Source organism: Mesocricetus auratus, unplaced genomic scaffold, assembly GCF_017639785.1.
Source record: "Mesocricetus auratus isolate SY011 unplaced genomic scaffold, BCM_Maur_2.0 Super-Scaffold_100007, whole genome shotgun sequence".
NCBI classification, from domain to species: Eukaryota; Metazoa; Chordata; class Mammalia; order Rodentia; family Cricetidae; genus Mesocricetus; species Mesocricetus auratus.
This window is the reverse complement of record NW_024429191.1, coordinates 81,133,549-81,155,619: the sequence shown is the minus strand read 5'-3', so window position 1 is coordinate 81,155,619 and position 22,071 is coordinate 81,133,549. Positions and strand designations below refer to the sequence as shown.

The 22,071-nt window shown below is 42.9% G+C and overlaps 1 protein-coding gene across 1 annotated transcript in view; it reads left to right on the top strand.

The window, feature by feature from the left end:
• Window positions 1–13,282: 13,282 nt before the first annotated feature.
• LOC101835842 (leucine-rich repeat-containing protein 37A3-like) overlaps window positions 13,283–22,071 on the top strand; it is a 66,164-nt gene continuing 57,375 nt past the window's right edge. Inside the window, exons 1-3 of the mRNA XM_040748065.1 lie at window positions 13,283–17,023; window positions 19,900–19,971; window positions 20,991–21,062. Of these exons, the coding sequence (XP_040603999.1) occupies window positions 13,320–17,023; window positions 19,900–19,971; window positions 20,991–21,062 (3,848 nt within the window). The 5' untranslated portion in view covers window positions 13,283–13,319. The remainder of the gene's footprint in view (window positions 17,024–19,899; window positions 19,972–20,990; window positions 21,063–22,071) is intronic.

The window sequence follows — 22,071 nt, the reverse complement described above, 5'->3', positions numbered from 1 at the left end:
GCATTGTCCTGGGGCTAAGAAGAGAATCCAGCTATATGAGACCTTGTCTCACAAAAGAAAAAGAAAATCCACAGTGACTTGTAAAGTATTTAAAGTTAACATTAGGAAGAATTTGTATTCTCACAGAAGTGTATCAATGCAGATGAGACTCTGGTAGTTTTAGTTACTTGTAAAATTCATAGAGATAGGTGCATTTATTCCTTTTAATGGATTAGTAATTTGGAGGGAGGAGGGAGTGACAGTTTCATCTCATCTGCATTTTGAACCATATTCTGAAGCAGCAGCTGCCAGGTGTGAAGACTGAAGCATTTCTTTGCTCACTTCGATGCTTTCTTTCTCTGAAGGGTTTCCTTTTATCATCACTGTCATCAACAGAGGGCAGTTAGTAAACCCTGCGCACCCTAGCAATGATGCAGGAAAGTACTGTGACAAAACCCCAACAATCCACATTTATTTAGTGTTCTCTACAAATAGTTAAAACGTTCTTCACATCTACTCTGAGAAATGAGCATTGCATTTCAAGTATATCCCAAATGAAATATCTGGCAGGTTATGATATTGTAAGTTAGGACTAGGTTTATCTTGGCACCAGACATAAGGCAGTTTGACATCAGGCCATTGTCCTTAGGCTCACAATGCCAAGAACTGGCAAATTGCTACTTTGGTTTCCACTGATGGTCAAACAAGATCATGAAAGAAAACTGTGTAGACTTTGACCATACCCTCAATATTATAATCCTAGACTTAGGTAAAAGGATTGAACTGGATTATGTGGAGGATATGTGAGAGGACAACTACTATTGAAAGTAAGTAGATATATCTGAATTGATCCACCATGTACAGCTAATTACCTTAATCACTTTGATGGTCCATAATTTTCTCTATTGTTTGGGTAGTATGTAATAAAAATGCCAACACTAATCGTTCCTTCGAAGATCTTAATTGATTTTGAAGCTATAGGACACCTCACTGTTAGCTGGGATTGTTGAAGTTTATTTTTTTTTTTCTCTTCATTAAAACTCTAGGTGTTCTGTGGTTGTGGCTCAATGGTAAAGAGCCTGCCTAATGTGTGAGACTCTGGATTTTAGGGTCAGTAACATTCATACACACGCAATGCGCGCGCGCGCGCGCGCGCGCGCTTTTAGAATAGACTTTAACTCAAATTTCTAACAGCTTCATGAGCTTTAGTTCTGTGCTGCACAAGTGGTGCTGATGTTCCATGAATGCAGAGACCCTGAGTTGTTGGCGCCACCAAAGAGCCTGTGGTGTGAGCTGGAGGCAGTTCTGTTCTCAGTGTAGGGATGGATGCATTATTATTAATTTATTTCTCGAACTCCCTTTTTAGTGGCAAGTTTTGGATAAGCATATACTTGACAGAACTGTCAGATTCTCAGTGGGGGAGATGACCTACCTGCCCACAAGCTTTAGGAGAAGGAGGAAATCATGTTTCTCTAGTTCCTGGTGAAGGACTTGCTTTTATGCTAAAATACTTGCCCAAATCTGAATGTCTTAGAGGCTTCAGTTACCTTGGCAAATCATCATTGGCATAAACTCTTGGTTTTTTGAGACAAGGTTTCTCTGTGTAGTCCTTGCTGTTCTGGAACTCACTCTGTAGACCAGGCTGATCTCGAACTCAGAGATCCTCCTGCCTCTACCTCCCAAGTGCTGGGATTAAAGGTGAATGCCACCACTGCCCAGTCAAACATTTACATCTTTGACTGCATGAGGAATCACTTAAGCAGTGAAAAAATCAAATGTAGAAAAGGTATTCCAATTGATTCTGAGGGTTTTTTGGTTTTGTTTTTTCCTTTTTCTTAGATTCCATGGTCCTAGGGCTGGGGGGGGTCCAAGTCAAAAGCAAGGTTGTTAGTGATGGAGTGGCATAGACCCACCATCATCATTTCTACACAACTTTCCTCAGTGTGTTATTCAAGCCTTGATCCACAGGAGGCAAGACTCTCCAGGAAGTACAGCTTCCATTTGCCAGTTTGAAACCTGTGAGTATGTGAGATTCATGCCATAGTCTTGGCTTAGAACCCTAAACTGGCACCAGGAACTTCTGGAATAGATTGGGGTAGTGAAAACGAGTCATACCCGAATGTACCTCCAGTAGAGCCAGATAGCCAGACCCTGTGTATGTCTGCCTCTCTTCACAAGGATAATGGTCTAAGAATTATGGGTGGTATTTTTGTTTCTTAAACATAAAAAATTATTATTACAAACATTTTAAAATTGTCTATTTGACTGGACCTAGGACAGTTTTCATTCTATTTAATAGTGGCCCAGGTTCCCCTTGTATTGCTGTCAGACATTAAAATTTATTTTTAAAAAAGATTTATCAGGTCTTGTTAGATACTTAGTTTAAGACAGCTATTTTCATTATCTTGACATTTTATATTTTTATTCAATTTAGAAATGATCTTATCTTACATATCAATCCCAGTTCCCTCTCCCTCCCATCTTCCCATGCCCCCCACTGATCCCCCATCCCACCCCCATCCACTCCCCAGGGAGGGTGAGGCCTTCCATGAGGGATCATCAAAGTCTGTCACATCATTTGGGGCAGGGCCTAGGCCCTCCCCTGTGTATCTAGGCTGAGAGAGTATAACCTCCATAGGGAATGGGCTCCCAAAGTTCATTTGTGCATTAGGGATCCATACTGGTTCCACTGCCAGAGGTTCCATAGACTGCCCAGGCCCCCTAACTGACACCCACATTCAGGAGGCTTGGTTCAGTTTTATTTTGGTTCCCCAGCTGTCAAACTGGGGCCCATTAGCTCACACTTGCTAAGGTCAGCTGTTTCTGTGGGTTTCCCCAGAATGGTCTTAATCCCTTTGCTCATCCCTCCTCCCTCTCTACAACTCAAATCCAGGAGTTTGACTCAGTGTTTAGCTGTGGATCTCTGCTTCTGCTTCCATCAGGGCTCTAGAATGGCATTTAAAGTAGTCATCAATCTCATTATAAGGGAAGGGCATTTAAGGTAGCCTCTCCACTATTGCTTAGATTCTTAGTTGGGGTCATCTTTGTGGATCTCTGGACATTTCTCTAGTGCCAGGTTTCTCTTTAAACCTATAATGGCTCCCTCTATTATGGTATCTCTCTTCTTGTTCTCCTCTATTCTTCCCCCGACTCAATCTTCCTGCTCCCTCATGTCCTCCTCTCCCTCCTCTTCTCTCCTTCTCTTTCTCCTAACTCCCTCTCCCCTCTCCCCATGCTCCCAGTTTGCTCAGGAGATCTTGTCCCTCTCCCTTTCTCTGGGGGGACCATGTATGTCTCTCTTAGGGTCTTCCTTGTTTCCTAGCTTCTCTAGAGGTGTGGACTGTAGGCTGGTAATCCTTTGCTCTATGTCTAATATCCATATATGAGTGAGTACATACCATGTTTGTCTTTCTGTGACTGGGTTACCTCACTCAGGACAGTTTCTTCTAATTCTACCCATTTGCCTGTGAATTTCAAGATTTCATTTTTTCCCACTGAGTAGTACTCCATTGTGTAAATGTACCACATTTTCCTTCTTTCTCTCTTTCTTTCTTCCTTCCTTCCTTCCTTTTTTCTTTCTTTTTTTGGTTTTTCGAGACAGGGTTTCTCTGTTTTGTTTTGGAGGCTGTCCTGGAACTCGCTCTGTAGACCAGGCTGGCCTCGAACTCACAGAGATCTTCCTGCCTCTGCCTCCCGAGTGCTGGGATTAAAGGCGTGCACCTCCAACGCCCGGCTTGTACCACATTTTCTTTATCCATTGCTTCCAGGTTCTGGCTATTACAAATAATATCGCTATGAACATAGTTGAACTTATGTCCTTGTGGTATGAATGTGCATCCTTTAGGTATATGCCTAAGAGTGAAATTGCTGGATCTTGAGGTAGACTGGTTGCCATTTTCCTGAGAAACCGCCTTACTGATTGCCAAAGTGATTGTACAAGTTTGCATTCCCACCAGCAATGGAGGAGTGTTTATAAGCCTCCTACTTATCCATATGTATCAGTATGAAGTATGATATAAAATGTTTTTAAATTTGTAAAGAAAGCATAGCAATCAACTGAGAGAAGAGATATAAAAGGGTATAGATATGAAATGCATTTTGGTAAAGAAGGTTAAAGAGAAAGAATGCTTTCACATGAGAAAGAATTGTAAGTGGTACTTTTGTTCTAAAGTAAGCAGTATTCCAAAATGTACATCAAAATTGAGGACAAACATAGAAAGGTTAAGTACATTATGGGAGGTCTAAGTTAAAAGGTCTGTGAGAGGTAACACTTTAAGATGGTATTGTATTATTAAGTTTATAATTATGGTCTGAAGATAGCTTAGTGAATAAAGGTACTTGACACCTCACAATGCTAGCCTGGTGACCAGAGTTCCAACCCTGGAAGCTTCTTAAAGGTGGAATGAGAATTCACTCTATACACTGTCCTTTGACTTCTGCATGCATGTTGAGGCATGTGCCACATCCAGCATACAACAATAATAAAATGTATGACTTTATTATAATTAAAGATTATTTTAAAAGTCCTGACAACAGACATTGCTTGATGCTTATTTCATCAGTCAGTCTACTCTGGACATTAGGAAGAAGTTACAGAGGAAGAAACAGGGCACAAATACTCCAAGATAACCTTTAAATTAGGCTTTTGGAGTTTTCTACAAAAAGTTGAGAGTCCAAAAGGGGGAAAGGCACAAACAAGAGAACAAACAGAATCCAACTGGGATCCTGCCTAGTACTGGTTTGGAACAAAGGTCAGCTGTCATAAATAGAGGGCGGGGCGGGGCAGGCCTCGTTGCCAAGGTTCCCTGAGCTCAGGGGGCTTTCCCTGAGTTTTCCACGAGTGTGGGGCAACACTGTGGATTGAGTCCCTACTGCATGTCATGTCTCTACTGCACTTTGGCGCACGAAGGCTTATCTTCACGTGGCAACTTTTGTGGCTGCTGGCCCTGGCTGTTCCCATTCCAGAATTCACTGGAAACCCAGTCCAGTTGACTTCAGAGCCCTGGATGCCAACCAAGATCTGGTCTTGGCACCCCTCTGATCATCCACCTAAATCCCCACATACTCGAGCACCCAAGACAGACACAGCAGGCACTGAGTATCTGGGGTCCTCTGCTTCCACAGAGATGTTGGCCCCACTTGAGGAGTTGACTGACAGTTTACTTCCCTTCCAGGACCCGAGTACTTCTCGGGAGCCGAGCCCAGAGCCTGAGGAGCTTGCTGTTTCACATCAGGATCTGACCAACAAGATGATACCACCTGGGAAGCAGCTAGAGAATATTTTAATGCTAAATGGGGATCAAATTCAGGCTCCCAGTCTGCCTTCACAGTTCAGAAGTACTGCCAGTCTAGCTGAGGCTGCAGATCACCAGTTATATGAAATACTTGTCCCACCACTAAACAGCCAGAGTTCAAAAGCAACAAAGTTCATTGTTTCACCCAAGGAGTTGAAGAAAGATCTAACTCAGCACAGGAAACTTGCTAAGGTGGTTGTTGGAAAACCTCAACTTCAGAAACAAATCATGGATGATTATTATGAAGATCTGAATATGAATGAAGCTTATTCTTACAACCTTCCCCTGCAACCCCAGGAAAATGCAGATGAAGCTCCAGAGCTCCTACAGCAGGTGGAACCTGACCAGTTGGAGACACAAATTCAAAATCCACAGACTCCCCAGGAAACTCCAGATTATTACCTACATCTCCCTGAGGAAAATGAACCTTTAATCCAAAAAGAAGACTCAGCTCACCATAAGTTTTCTTCCGAGGAACCATCAGTGAGTCCTGAAATAAATGGCCCACCTCCAGATAGAAGTGAAGCTCAGCACTCAAACTTGCCAAATGTCACAGTGAATCCTGTAGATCTTGAGACAGTGACTTCAGAGGCAGCTAAAGAGATACAAGCTACTCCGAGCCAGCAACAGGCCCTAGCCCAGTTCCCAGAGAGTCCTGAGTTGTTGGAACCTTCATCAACCCAACAAGAGGCCCCAGGTGAGATTTTAGAGCTTCCTGAAAACCTTGAAACTTCTGGTAGCCAGCTAGAAGCTCCAGCTCTACCTACAAAGCTCCCTGAAGAAATCAGTCCTCTAATTGAGCAAGAGGGAACAGTTCCAGTTCCAGAATCCTCTATACAGAGTATAGTTGACACTCCACTAACCACCAATCAAAATCCCAGTCAAGATCAATTTCTCCATTATTATACTTTGCCCACTGTTACAGGTAAGCCTGCAGATACAGATTTTAAAATAACTTCTGAGCCTAAAATGGAGATTGAGTCATCTCCATATGAGGAGGAGACTCCAACTCAGACTCCAAGCCCTCTTGTTGGAGATGAGCCTTTTCCCAGCCAGCAGCAGCAGCCAGCTGAACCTTCTGAGTACCCTGAGGAGATTAAATCTTCTGGAATTGATCTGGAGTCTCCACTTCAGCCTCAAGAGGAAGCAGAGGAGTTGGGACCCTTACCAACCCAACAGGAAGACCTATCTCAACATGTAGGCCCTGTTCTGGAGGATGAATCTTCTCCCAGTGAACTAGAACAGCCAGTTCAATTTACTGAGTCTCCAGAGGAGGTAGAATCAGGTTCTAAAAACCAGCCAGAAGCCTCAGTTCAGCCTGCAGAGCTCCCTCCAATCGAGCAAGAGGCTCCACTTCAAGCTGCAGAGTCTACTATTGAGAATATTGTTGGAACTCCACCAATTCACCAAGTGACAGTCCAGCCAACTCAGAATGAAGACCACCATTATCCCTTGCCACGTGTTACATTTAGACCTGTGGATATGGCACTTACCATAACTTCAGAGCCTACCAAGGAAATGGAATCTTCTCTGGCCCAGCAGGAGTTACCAGTGCATCCTTTGGAGTCTACTGATGAGACGGAACCCTTTCTCAATGAGGAGGAGCCTCCATCTCAGGCTTCTGAGTCTCCTGGAGAGAGTCAATTTCAAAGCCAGCTGGAGGTACCAACTCAACCCTTAGAGTATGATGAAGAGTTTAAACCTTTTGCAACTGAGCAGGAACAAGCAGCTCAGTTTTTAGAGCATAATGAAGCGACAGTTTTGCCCCCAGGTCACTATCAAGCTCAGCATTCTAACTTGTCATATGTAACTGGTCAACCTCCAGATCTGGAGATTACCATAACAGAAAAACCCTTAGCTGAGATGGGAACTTCTCCTGTGTACCATGAGTCTACAGCACTTTCTGAAGAGGTTGAACTGCTAAATCAACAGGGTGTTCTATCTCAATCCCCAGAACATACTCTCTATAATAAACCTCTAAGCCAGCAAGAAGACACAGATGGGGCATCACAGATCCCTGAGGAAGGAGAACCCTTTCCAGCCCAGCAGGAGGCCTCAGAACAGATTGAAGAGCTGCCTAATGAAGAGGTAGCTCAACCTCCAGGTCACCATGAGGTAACAGTTCCATCCCTGGGTCATGGTCAAGTTCATCCTCCAGTGTCACACAATGTCCCAAATCAGCATCCAACCACACCAAAAGAGGACCAACATCCTCCAGTTGGTCAAGGGGTCCCAACCCAGCCTGAAGAACTTCCTGAGGAACCTTCTCCAAGTCAGCAGGTGAGCTCAACTTGGCCTTCAATGACAAATATCCTTTCACCTGCAGATCTAGAGGCAATATTCAGAACTGAACGTCGAAAACCACATAAAACCACTGCTAAACATGTGGACCTAGAACTTACCATAACCCCAGAGCCCTCTCTGGAAGATGGATCAGTTCCATTTCCACAGGAAGAAGTACTTCAGCCTATAGATTCCACTGAGCAAGGTAAATTTTCACAAATCCAGACTAATGCCCTTTCACAGCCTCCATATTTCTCTGAAACTGAATCTCCAGCCTTCCAAGAGGCCATAGCTCACACAACACACCATTCTAAAGAGGTAGACCTTTCTTCAACCCAGCAGGAAGGCTCAGAACTGCCTCCAGGTCACAGAATGGGAGTAAGACCTTCCCTGCTTCAGCAAATGACCCTGCCTCATCCCACATTCCTCCATAAGAATCGGAAACCATTTTTAGTGCTGAAGTCCACTGCAGCCCATGCTTTAAAACACCCTAGAAAAGGAGAAATTTCCCTAACCCATAAAGTGATTCCACATAATCCTCCAAAGCCACTGAAAAATACTGTAACTCACTTTCAAACATACAAGATGACTGCCCCAAGACTAGATGAGGATCAAGTTGAGTATACGCTATCACCCAATGGTTCGTTTCAGCCTTTGGACCTAGAAGTTACTGTAACTTCAGGAATTATTCCAGAGGCTAAGCATTATATACTACCAAAGAGAACTGTAAATCCACATTTTCAAGTGAAATTTCCACATCCATACCATGTTAAGTCTCAGCATCCAAACCCAACTAAAACCACAGTTCAACCTTTAGACCTGGAACTGGCCATCAATCTACAATCTACTACTAAGGAGAAACTTTCTCAGACTATGCAGGAAACCACAAATGAGATGGCGGAACCAGCAAAAGAGGTTGTAGCTCAAGGTCCAGAATATCATGACATGACAATTCCAATACCAACTCAGGATCAAGCTGAGTATCCAACTGACTCATTTCAGCCCTTAGACCTAGAACTCACCATAACTTCAGAACATACCAAAGAGCCTTACCATCCTACAACCCCACCTCAAACTGACACCACAGTTCAACCTTTGGATCTGGAACTTACCATAATTCCACAAACTACTACAGAGGGAGAACTCCCTCAAACTCTGCAAGAGACCTTAACTGAGATTACAGAACCACCTAAAGAGGTTGTAGCTTCAGTGCCAAATCATCATGAGGTGACAGTTATAACACCAGATCAGCATCAAGCTGAGTATCCAACAACATCTGTTGCCTCATCTCAGCCTTTGGATCTGGAACTCACCGTAACTTCAGAGCCTACCAGAGAGACTCACCATCCTACAATTCCAAAGCATCCTCTAATGCACCCTCTGGTGAAACATCCAGAGCATGTTCACATTCAACATCCAAACCCAACTGAAGCTGCAGCTCAGCCTTTGGATCTGGAACTGACCATAACTTCAGAGCCTACAAAAGGGACTCACCATCCTACAATTACAAAGCATCATTCAAAGCATCCAGTGGTGATACATCCAGAGCAGGCACACACTCAACATCCAAACCCAACAGAAGCCACAGTTCAACCTTTGGATCTGGAACTTGCCATAACTCATCAGCCTACTGCCGATGGAGAACTTTCTCATAGTATGCAAGAGAGCACAACTGAGATTACAGAACCACTTACAGAGGTTGTAGCTCCAGCCACAGAATATCAAGAGGTGACAGTTCCAACACCAGGTCATGATCAAGCTGAGTATCCAACAACACATGTTGCATCCTCTCAGCCTTTGGATCTGGAACTCACCATAACTTCAGAGCCTACCAGAGAGACTCACCATCCTACAATTCGAGAGCAGACAATAATAGTTCATCCTGCAAAGCACCCAGTGGTGATACATCCAGAGCATATTCACACTCAGCATTCAAGCCCAACTGAAGCCACAGTTCAGCCTCTGGATCTAGAACTTACTGTAACTCATCAACCTACTGCCGATGGAGAACTTTCTCATAGTATGCAAGAGAGCACAACTCATATTACAGAACCACCTGAAGAGGTTGTAGCTCCAGCCACAGAATATCAGGAGGTGACAGTTCCAACACCAGGTCAGGATCAAGCTGAGTATCCAACAACACATGTTGCATCATCTCAGCCTTTGGATCTGGAACTCACCATAACTTCTGAGCCTACCAGAGAGCCTCACCATCCTGCAATTACAAATCATCATCCAAAGCACCTGGTGGTGATACATCCAGAGCATGTTCACACTGAACGTCCAAACCCAACTGAAGCCACAGTTCAGCCTCTGGATCTGGAACTTACTGTAACTCATCAACCTACTGCCGAGGAAGAACTTTCTCATAGTATACAAGAGAGCACAACTCACATTACAGAACCACCTGAAGAGGTTGTAGCTCCAGCCACAGAATATCAGGAGGTGACAGTACCAACACCAGGTCATGATCAAGCTGAGTATCCAACAACACATGTTGCCACATCTCAGCCTTTGGATCTGGAACTCACCATAACTTCAGAGCCTACCAGAGAGACTCACCATCCTACAATCCCAGACCACCTTCTAGTGTTACATTCAGAACATGTTCACACTGAGCATCCAAACCCAACTGAAGCCACAGTTCAGCCTCTGGATCTGGAGCTTACTGTAACTTATCAAACTATTGCCCAGGAAGAACTTTCTCATAGTGTGCAAGAGAGCACAACTGAGATTACAGAACCACTTACAGAGGTTGTAGCTCCAGCCACAGAATTTCAGGAGGTGACAGTTCCAACACCAGGTCATGATCAAGCTGAGTATCCAACAACACATGTTGCCTCATCTCAGCCTCTGGATCTCGAACTCACCATAACTTCAGAGCCTACCAGAGAGCCTCACCATCCTACAATTCCAGACCACCTTCTAGTGTTACATTCAGAACATGTTCACACTGAGCATCCAAACCCAACTGAAGCCACAGTTCAGCCTCTGGATCTGGAGCTTACTGTAACTCATCAAACTACTGCCCAGGAAGAACTTTCTCATAGTGTGCAAGAGAGCACAACTCAGATTACAGAACCACTTACAGAGGTTGTAGCTCCAGCCACAGAATTTCAGGAGGTGACAGTTCCAACACCAGGTCATGATCAAGCTGAGTATCCAACAACACATGTTGCCTCATCTCAGCCTTTGGATCTGGAACTCACCATAACTTCAGAGCCTACCAGAGAGCCTCACCATCCTACAATTCCAGACCACCTTCTAGTGATACATTCAGAACATGTTCACACTGAGCATCCAAACCCAACTGAAGCCACAGTTCAGCCTCTGGATCTGGAGCTTACTGTAACTCATCAAACTACTTCCGAGGAAGAACTTTCTAATAGTGTGCAAGAGAGCACAACTCAGATTACAGAACCACTTACAGAGGTTGTAGCTCCAGCCACAGAATTTCAGGAGGTGACAGTTCCAACACCAGGTCATGATCAAGCTGAGTATCCAACAACACATGTTGCATCCTCTCAGCCTTTGGATCTGGAACTCACCATAACTTCAGAGCCTACCAGAGAGCCTCACCATCCTACAGTTCCAGACCACCCTCTAGTGATACATTCAGAACATGTTCACACTGAGCATCCAAACCCAATTGAAGCCACAGTTCAGCCTCTAGATCTGGAACTTACTGTAACCCATCAAACTACTGCCCAGGAAGAACTTTCTCACAGTATTCATGAGAGCACAACTCACATTACAGAACCAACTGAAGAGGTTGTAGCTCCAGCCACAGAATATCAGGAGGTGACAGTTCCAACACCAGGTCATGATCAAGCTGAGTATGCAACAACACATGTTCCCTCATCTCAGCCTTTGGATCTGGAACTCACCATAACTTCAGAGCCTACCAGAGAGACTCACCATCCTACAATTCCAGACCACCTTCTAGTGTTACATTCAGAACATGTTCACACTGAGCATCCAAACCCAATTGAAACCACAGTTCAGCCTCTGGATCTGGAGCTTACTGTAACTCATCAAACTACTGCCCAGGAAGAACTTTCTCATACTATGCAAGAGAGCACAACTGAGATTACAGAACCACTTACAGAGGTTGTAGCTCCAGCCACAGAATATCAGGAGGTGACAGTTCCAACACCAGGTCATGATCAAGCTGAGTATCCAACAACACATGTTGCATCCTCTCAGCCTTTGGATCTGGAACTCACTATAACTTCAGAGCCTACCAGAGAGACTCACCATCCTACAATTCCAGACCACCTTCCAGTGTTACATTCAGAACATGTTCACACTGAGCATCCAAACCCAACTGAAGCCACAGTTCAGCCTCTGGATCTGGAGCTTACTGTAACTCATCAAACTACTTCCGAGGAAGAACTTTTTCACAGTATTCAAGAGAGCACAACTCACATTACAGAACCAACTGAAGAGGTTGTAGCTCCAGCCACAGAATATCAGGAGGTGACAGTTCCAACACCAGGTCATGATCAAGCTGAGTATGCAACAACACATGTTCCCTCAACTCAGCCTTTGGATCTGGAACTCACCATAACTTCAGAGCCTACCAGAGAGACTCACCATCCTACAATTCCAGACCACCTTCTAGTGTTACATTCAGAACATGTTCACACTGAGCATCCAAACCCAACTGAAGCCACAGTTCAGCCTCTGGATCTGGAACTTACTGTAACTCATCAAACTACTGCCCAGGAAGAACTTTCTCACAGTATGCAAGAGAGCACAACTCAGATTACAGAACCACCTGAAGAAGTTGTAGCTCCAGCCACAGAATATCAGGAGGTGACAGTTCCAACACCAGGTCATGATCAAGCTGAGTATCCAACAACACATATTGCCTCATCTCAGCCTTTGGATCTGGAACTCACCATAACTTCAGAGCCTACCAGAGAGCCTCACCATCCTACAGTTCCAGACCACCCTCTAGTGATACATTCAGAACATGTTCACACTGAGCATCCAAACCCAACTGAAGCCACAGTTCAGCCTCTGGATCTGGAACTTACTGTAACTCATCAAACTACTTCCGAGGAAGAACTTTTTCACAGTATTCAAGAGAGCACAACTCACATTACAGAACCAACTGAAGAGGTTGTAGCTCCAACTCCAGAATATCAGGAGGCGACAGTTCCAACACCAGGTCATGATCAACCTGAGTATGCAACAACACATGTTCCCTCATCTCAGCCTTTGGATCTGGAACTCACCATAACTTCAGAGCCTACCAGAGAGACTCACCATCCTACAATTCCAGACCACCTTCTAGTGTTACATTCAGAACATGTTCACACTGAGCATCCAAACCCAACTGAAGCCACAGTTCAGCCTCTGGATCTGGAACTTACTGTAACTCATCAAACTACTTCCGAGGAAGAACTTTTTCACAGTATTCAAGAGAGCACAACTCACATTACAGAACCAACTGAAGAGGTTGTAGCTCCAGCCACAGAATTTCAGGAGGTGACAGTTCCAACACCAGGTCATGATCAAGCTGAGTATCCAACAACACATGTTGCCTCATCTCAGCCTTTGGATCTGGAACTCACCATAACTTCAGAGCCTACCAGAGAGACTCACCATCCTACAATTCCAGACCACCTTCTAGTGTTACATTCAGAACATGTTCACACTGAGCATCCAAACCCAACTGAAGCCACAGTTCAGCCTCTGGATCTGGAACTTACTGTAACTCATCAAACTACTGCCCAGGAAGAACTTTCTCATAGTATGCAAGAGATCACAAGTCAGATTACAGAACCACCTGAAGAAGTTGTAGCTCCAGCCCCAGAATTTCAGGAGGTGACAGTTCCAATACCAGGTCATGATCAACCTGAGTATGCAACAACACATGTTCCCTCATCTCAGCCTTTGGATCTGGAACTCACCATAACTTCAGAGCCTACCAGAGAGACTCACCATCCTACAATCCCAGACCACCTTCTAGTGTTACATTCAGAACATGTTCACACTCAGCATCCAAACCCAACTGAAGCCACAGTTCAGCCTCTGGATCTGGAGCTTACTGTAACTCATCAAACTACTGCCCAGGAAGAACTTTCTCATACTATGCAAGAGAGCACAACTGAGATTACAGAACCACTTACAGAGGTTGTAGCTCCAGCCACAGAATATCAGGAGGTGACAGTTCCAACACTAGGTCATGATCAAGCTGAGTATCCAACAACACATGTTGCATCCTCTCAGCCTTTGGATCTGGAACTCACCATAACTTCAGAGCCTACCAGAGAGCCTCACCATCCTACAATTCCAAACCACCCTCTAGTGATACATTTAGAACATGTTCACACTAAGCATCCAAACCCAGCTGAAGCTACAGTTCAGCCTCTGGATCTGGAACTTACTGTAGCTCATCAAACTCCTGCTGAGGAAGAACTTTCTCATAGTATGCAAGAGAGCACAACTCAGATTACAGAACCAACTGAAGAGGTTGTAGCTCCAGTGCCAATATATCAGGATGTGACAGTTCCAACACCAAGTCAGGATCAAGCTGATTATGTAACAACACATGGTGCATCATCTCAGCCTATGGATCTGGAGCTCACCATAACTTCAGAGCCTACCAGAGAGCCTCACCATCCTACAATTCCAAACCACCTTCTAGTGATACATTCAGAACATGTTCACACTCAGCATCCAAACCCAACTCAAGCAACAGTTCAACCTCTGGATTTGGAACTTCCTGTAGCTCCAGAGTCTACTGCTGAGGGAGAAATTTATCAAAGCATTCAAAAGGCCATAACTCATATTACAGAACCACCTAAAACGGTTGTTGTTCTAGCCCCAGTATATCAGGAGTTAACAGTTCCAACACCAACTCACGATAAACCTGAGTATCCAACCTCATCCCATATCTCTTCTCAGCCCTTGGACCTAGAACTCACCGTAAGTTCAGAACCTGCTAGAGAGACTCACCACCCTATAATCCACAAGAAGACTGTAATAGTTCAACCGCTAAAGCATCCTCTAGTGATATATCCCGAATATGTTCATACTCAGCATACAAAACCAGCTGAAGGTACAGTTCAACGTTTGGATCTAGAACTTACTGTGGCTCCACAACTTACTGCTGAGGGAGAATTTTCTCAAATCATGAAAGAGATCACAACTCAAATTATAGAACCACTTAAAGAGGTTGAAGCTCCAGCCCCACATCAGGATCAAGCTGAGTATCCAGTTTCACCCAGTACCACATCTCAACCCTTGGACCTGGAACTCACCATAACTTCAAAGCCTACTAGAGAGTTTTACCATCGGACAATTCCAGAGGAGACTACAGTTGCTACTCCAGAGTACCCTCTGGCAATATATTCAGAGCCTGTTTACAATAAGCATGTACATACATCTGAAGTCACCATTCAACATTTGCATCAAGAACTAACTGAAACTTATCAAACTATTAATGATGGAGAGCTTTCTCAAATAATGGAAGAGAGTACAACTCACATTACCAAACCACCTAAAGAGGGTGTAGCTCTAGGCCCAGAATTTCAAGAGGTGACAGTTCCAATTCAGGATGAAGCTGAGTATCCAACACCATCCAGGATCTCATTTCAGTCTCCAAATGAGGAACTCACCATACCTTCTCGGCCTCCTACAGGGACTCAGTATCCTCCAACTCCAGAGCAGACTACGGTTCATCTTTCAGGTCATAATGTGCTGCTAAACCCAGAACTTTTCATTCCTGTTACAAAAACTCCAACTGATATAGCTGACTCTGATGAACATATCTCATCTACTCTAGGTAACATTACTGAAAGTTTGTGGAGGATCACAGCTGAGGTTAGAAAATCACGTAAAAAGGTTGTAGCTCAAAGTCTAGGATATGAGGAGGGCATGATTCCAGCTCCAATTCAGAATCAATCTGAGCATCTAACAGCACCATATCGGCCCTTAGACTTGGAACTCACTGTAACTTCAGAACCTACTAGAGAGGCTTATCATCCTATAACTCTCAATGAGACTACAGTTCATCTTCCAATGCATTCCCAAGTGACACTTCTAGAACAGGGTCACACTCAGCATCCAAACACAAATGAAATCATGGTCCATCCTTTAGATTTGGAAGCTACCATAACTCATCAATCTACTGCTGAGGGAAGACTCTTTGAAACTATGAAAAAGACCTTCTCTCATCTTGCACAGACACATGAGGAGTTTGCTCCCAAAACTCCAGTGTTTGATGACATTAAAGATGCAATACCAAGTCATCATCAAACTCAGCATACAGTGTCACCTGAGGTGCCAGTTTATCATCTTGCTATAGAACATGCTGTAACTGAAATATCTAAGATAGAGAGTGAACTTTATCAAGCCCCAGGGAATATTACTATTCCTCCCTCAAATATCCCTGAAGAGATACTCCCACCTCCTGACAAGATTCAGGCTCAACATCTAAACCTAACCCAAGTCACAACTCAGTATTTACACTCGGAATTTTCCATAACTCGACAACCTAATACAATGGTTAAACGTTCTGCCCGTATGAAGGACACCCCAGCTCAGACTTCAGAGATACCTGTGGAGACTGTACTTCAACCTGTAGAGAATCATGAGACAACAGCTCTAACTTCAGCTCATGTTGATACTCAACATTCAATATCAGTTATAGAGACTGAGCATTCTGAAGTCACAGAAACTACATCTTATCCAGAGTCTGCACACACAATAGTTCCAGAGACTACATCTTATCAAGAGTCTGCACATTCTGAAGTCCCAGAGACTATGTCTTATCTGGAGTCTGCATACACAAAAGTCCCAGAGCCTATATCTAATACAGTGTCTGCACATTTTGAAGTCCTGGAGACTATATCTTATCTGGAGTCTGTGAACATTGAAGTCGCAGAGACTACACCTCATCCAGGGTCTGCACATTCTGAAGTCCCAGAGACTACATATTATCCAGGGTCTGCATATTCTGACATCCCAGAGACATCTTATCCAGGATCTGCACATTCTGACATCCCAGAGACATCTTATCCGGAGTCCATACAGTCTGAAGCCTCAATGACTACAGATGCTTCTACAGAGGCTGTGTACTGTGGAGTCTCAACAACTGCAGCTGTTCCTCCAGAGATTGCACATTCTGAAGTCCCAACAACTATAGGTCCGACTCCAAAGTGCCCTGAAATGACACTTCCACATCCAGATCAGGTTGTGACACAGTATCCAAGCTCAGCTGAAGTCACAGTTCAATTTTTGAAAATGGAACTTACCATAACTCCATATTCTGAAAATTCTAATACAGAAAAAGGTTTAACTATGGAACAAAATGCCTACATGTACACCAACATATGTGACTTCTGCTTGTGTGAAAATGAGACACTGTTGTGTATTCATCTCAGCCCAATGCGGAGACTCCACCAAGTGCCTGTGCCAAGGCCGGACACCTACAATGACACTTTTGCTATCTTGTAAGACTCACCTTTATTTCGGTTTTACATTCTGCCTGACATAGCACCCTTTTCTTCAGAACCTTCCTGGGCCTTCCTTGCCACCCTAACTCCCATTGATTGACTTTCTGCTCTTACCTTGGCTTGTCAACTTTTCTTTGTCCTCAATTCCTTCTTCAGTGTCCCTTTTATTTATTATAACCCTTCTTCTTTTCCTGTATTCACTTTTACTGAGCCCCATTATCTCATTGCTCAACTTTTGTTCTTCTGTTTCATTCCACCTTCTTTATAATTTATCTCATTAGTGAGGACACATCAGAGTGATTAGAGTAGATTCTGGAGCTGGACTCTTTAGTTTTGACCCAAGCTCTGCAACCCTGGGTAAAGTATTTAGCTGCGAGTTAGCTTCCTCACCTATAAAACAGGGAGTGTGCTTACTACTGTTTCATAGGACTGTTGTGAGGTTTAGTTGACTACATGGAATACTTATCTTAGTTTTTATCATACATGAATGTCGGCTTTGCAGTTCAGTTATGTCCAGAGCTCATTCTTGTTCTTAGTTTTCTCTATTTTTCATGCATTGTGTGCTCACTCAGGGCTAAGAAGTATTGGAGCCATATATGTAGGGAATTTTCTCTGGAACATTAAATAATAGATGGGAAACTGGGTGTTACATTAAAACTTCACGTTTGGCTCAAAGAATGTCTAATTCTTAATAAAGTAAAAATAGGTATTACAGCATAGGCAAAAGCATAGCTACAAGAATAATGATTTACTAGACTAGTCTACCAGCAAAAATTGGGTTAGAAAGTGATACTACCAGCAAAAATTGGGTTAGAAAGTGATAAGAGATATGAAATACTTTGAATATCAACTCTAGTGGTTTGAAAGTCTAGTGGTTTGAAATTTCTAAGAAGTATTGAAAAAGTAGTAAAACAGGAGGACAGAACCTTGCTATGTAATATAGGCTGACCTTGAGTTCATGATCATCCTGCCTCAGCCTCCCAAATGACAAATATAGGTATATGTCTTAACACTTACATGCAGGATCATTTTAGCATCCTGTGTAGAGTAATCCAGAGAAGACGCTTAATTCTTGATGACCATATAGAAAGATCTAACAAAATCTAGGAATAAAGTGAGCAAAAGATTAGCCACAGTGGCTATTATGGGAATGGGAAGGAGATAGAATTTAGTGACTGATACTGGACATGGTACACACCTTTAATCCCAGAATGTGAGAGGCAGAGGTAGGTGGATCTATGTAAATTTTAGGCCAGCCTAATCTCCATAGTGAGTTCCACACCAGCCAGGGCTACATGGTGAGAGTGCTTCTCGAACAAAGTTGGGAATTAGATAGAGTGTGCCAAAAAAAAAATGAGCCCACAATTTCTATCCTGGATGAAGATGAGAATAAGAATTTAGCATATGGACTCAGTAGTCAGGTACAAGTAAGTGTAGCTTGAGAGTGGTGAGTTCAGTTTTAGGCATTTTCCTTATTGGTGAACAGTTTGGGATTAATTGGAGTTGTCCATTATCAAGTGAGTGGATTTCTTTCTTCCCTACCACAAGAAAAAATATGTTGAAACTGAGCAAGAACGACTTCACTGAGAAGCACGAGCAGAACTAAAGGTAAATGCTCAAAGTGAGTCACAAAGTTGAAACTGAACATAAATTAGGTACTAAACAGCTTCTTTTAAGCATGTCCCACTCAAGGATATCATCCCATAAAAATGTCATGGAAGCCTGGTGTGGTAGTATATATCTATAATCCTAGTACTTGGGAACTAAAGAATGAGAATCACAAGATCAAGGCTAACCTGGACTATACTTAGTGAGATCCTGTCTAAGAATGGCTAGGAATACAGCTCAGTGATAGAATGCCCTGGATTCCATTACTAGCACTGCAAAATAGGGTGAAGGGTTGGGACACCTGGGGAGGTTACTCAGTGTTAAAGTTCTCCAATTGCAAGTGTAAGGACTGGAGTTCAGATCCTCAGAATCCATGTGAATGACAGGTTGGTGTGACAGTTTACCTGTAATTACAGCCTTGGAAGTCAGAAGCACATTCTTCAGAGCCATCTGGCTAGCAAGCCTCCCATACCAGTGAGCTCTAGGCTGAATTGAAGGACTCTGCCTCAGTAAAGTAGGAGAATGACTGAAGATGATTCCTAACATCAGACTTGGGTCTCCACATGCACACATACAAAATGGAAACAAAAGACACAGTGTTTATAGGATAATATAGAAAATTCATTCCATGTAGCTTGACACTCTTCTTCTGTTCCCTACCAACCAAAATTAACCACACTTGCATTTGGTGTGTGTCCTTCCTTTGGTTTCATTTGTGTTTTCCCAGAGGAGGTAAAACTTCCACAGTGATTTTTGTGATTTTCTTCTAAGTGCATGGCCAGGAGCTGTTCCCACACTAGCACATCTCTTTCACTAACCCTGATTCCCTCATCTTTCTAACGCACCAATGTTAGAAACAGACAGCCCTCAGGCAAAGTTTTGGTGTTACCTATAATAGGGTTTCTTATTTGCTCATGGTGATAAAAATTCGCCTATTTTTCCTGTTGATTTATTAATCTCCATTTTTATTGATTTGTAGAAGTACTTCATTTAAACACAATTATGTTTGAGAAAAATACTTAGTAATTAACTAGCATTTTCTAACCAAGAGGCAGGTCATATTAGAACTTCAACTTGCAAGGAAAGGTCTTACCTTGTATTAGCAGCCCTGCATTGTTAACTGTGCTCCCTTGGAAAATATAGAATTAGAAGCTTGGTGGTTTCCTTCGTTCTATATTGAACACCTCCACGAGGGTGTGATGATTTTTACTCCTCCTGCTTATTCTTTTCCTATTTACTCAAGTATGTGAACTGCTTCTTCACAGGAATTTCCAAGGAAATGATATTTCTTACATTGACAAAAATGTATGGAAAGCATACCGTTGGGCTGAGAAACTGTGAGTAGTATATATTCTCTCCAAATGTTATATAAAATATTACACAAGGCCCACTTTTGTTCAGATTTTGAGGTAAGTATGTCTGAGGAGATATTTCCTCTGTTCATCCCCAGTGAATTTTTGTATAATAGATAGCTAGTTATGGAATGTTTAGGGTGGAGATAGGGAATTTTAATGGCTCTAAATAAACAAATTAGTACTAATTGAATTTGTTTGGTAAGTTGCAGGAGAACTGGGATTTGTGTGCTAGTGCACTTGTCTAGTGTATGAGGTCCTGAGTTGGAACCTTACCAGCGCAGGCAAAATTTTTAGTTTAAATGTTGTTGGTTTTCACTGAAAGACAATTTTGTTTTCCAGTACAGAAAGTCATCTATGATGGCGTTTTTAATGGTTATAAATTTTTCTTCGGTTTTTCGAGCCAGGGTTTCTCTGTATTGTTTTCGAGTCTGTCTGGAACTTGCTCGGTAGACCAGGCTGACCTTGAACTCACAGAGATCTGCCTGCCTCTGCCTCCCAAGTGCTGGGATCATGTAAGGGGAATAGTTAAACCTTCCTTGTGCCATAATCCTTAGATCTGGAGTAACTGCTACTCTAAATTTGGTATATATCCTTCCATACATATTGGCATATAGAAAAATAGGAGTGTTGCTGATCACTTTTACATACGTGATAACATTTGGTAACTTGATGGTTTCACTTCACGATATTTAAAGTTCTCTTTCCCATATGTAGAGGTTCATACTATTCATTTCCAGTTTGCATAATATTTCATATAGGACTGAATTAAACATTCTATGTGCCTCAGACTATTGTTTCTATAAGCTACATACCTAGAAGTATACTCTTTAGGGTTGAGACCATTGCGTATATGGAATATTAACTGCTTCCAAAAGAACTGACAACAATTTATTCTCTAGGCAGTAGCATATGACAGCATATATTTCCTCATCCCATTTCACCACTGGATGTTCTCCATCTGTTTGACGATTTTTGATCCAGATAACCTTTTAATCTTCCAGAATTCTCAGTGAAAATCACCTGACTGAATTACATAAGGACTCATTTGAAGGCCTGCTATCCCTTCAGATTTTGTAAGTTAGGCATATCTATTTGTTTTGTTTTTTAAGAAAAATTTTGTGGTTTTATTATATCATGAGGCATTGAAACATCTGAACAAATCAATATCTGGGCAGTGAGGCAGCTGCTTTCTCCTTCACTTCTTTGTGTAACTAGAGCAACTTGTCAGTAGATTAAAAAATAAAAGGAAACTAAAAAACCAACAATCTTTTGCATTACTTAAGTCTTTCCAAGGCATGCGCTGGTACAACACAAACTTCTCCTGTCAGATGCAACTAGTCTAGCATCCAAACATCATGCACAATACCATGGTGACAGACGCCCACTGCACTCACTCCCACCTCGGCCCTGCTCATGTGTGTATGATATTTAGAGCATCTGGAGGAGTGAGATAGTATTGGGAAGCGGAGGGAGGAGCAAACAGCGTGAGTATCCGGCTAGGTGGAGGTCAGCTGAAGTTGTGCAGGGAAAGCCTGAACATGTCATTGGTGCAAACCCAAGCATCGTTGATGTTCTTTAATAGAAACATCTGGTGGAAACCCATGATGAGATCTTCATCGGCTCTTCAGTTCAGAGGTTTTTGGTTTATGTTAGCTGCCTCCATTGTCTGGGTCTGTATGTAGGCTCATAAACCTAGCACATGTACTAATTTAGACTTTGCAAAAAGGGTGTAAGACAGCATAGTAATATGTGAGAAATTAATGTCAGCTTTGAATAGTTGTATCAAAGAGAAGAAAACAGACAACTACATTCATTTGAAGGCCATTAACCCAGAATGTTTGACAGTGTTTTCCCTCTTTGAAATATGGTCTCATGTAGCTCAGGCTTGCCTTAAACTCTCTAAATAGCCAAAGCTGGCCTTGAATTCTTGAATCCCTTGCCTCTGTTTCCCAGGTGCTAGGATTACAGGCATGCATTATCACACAATTCATATAATTCTGGGAATAAAACCAAAGACTTTGTGCATGCTAGGCAAGCACTCGCTCTACCAACCACGATATACCTCATGGTTGTTTTGAGCCT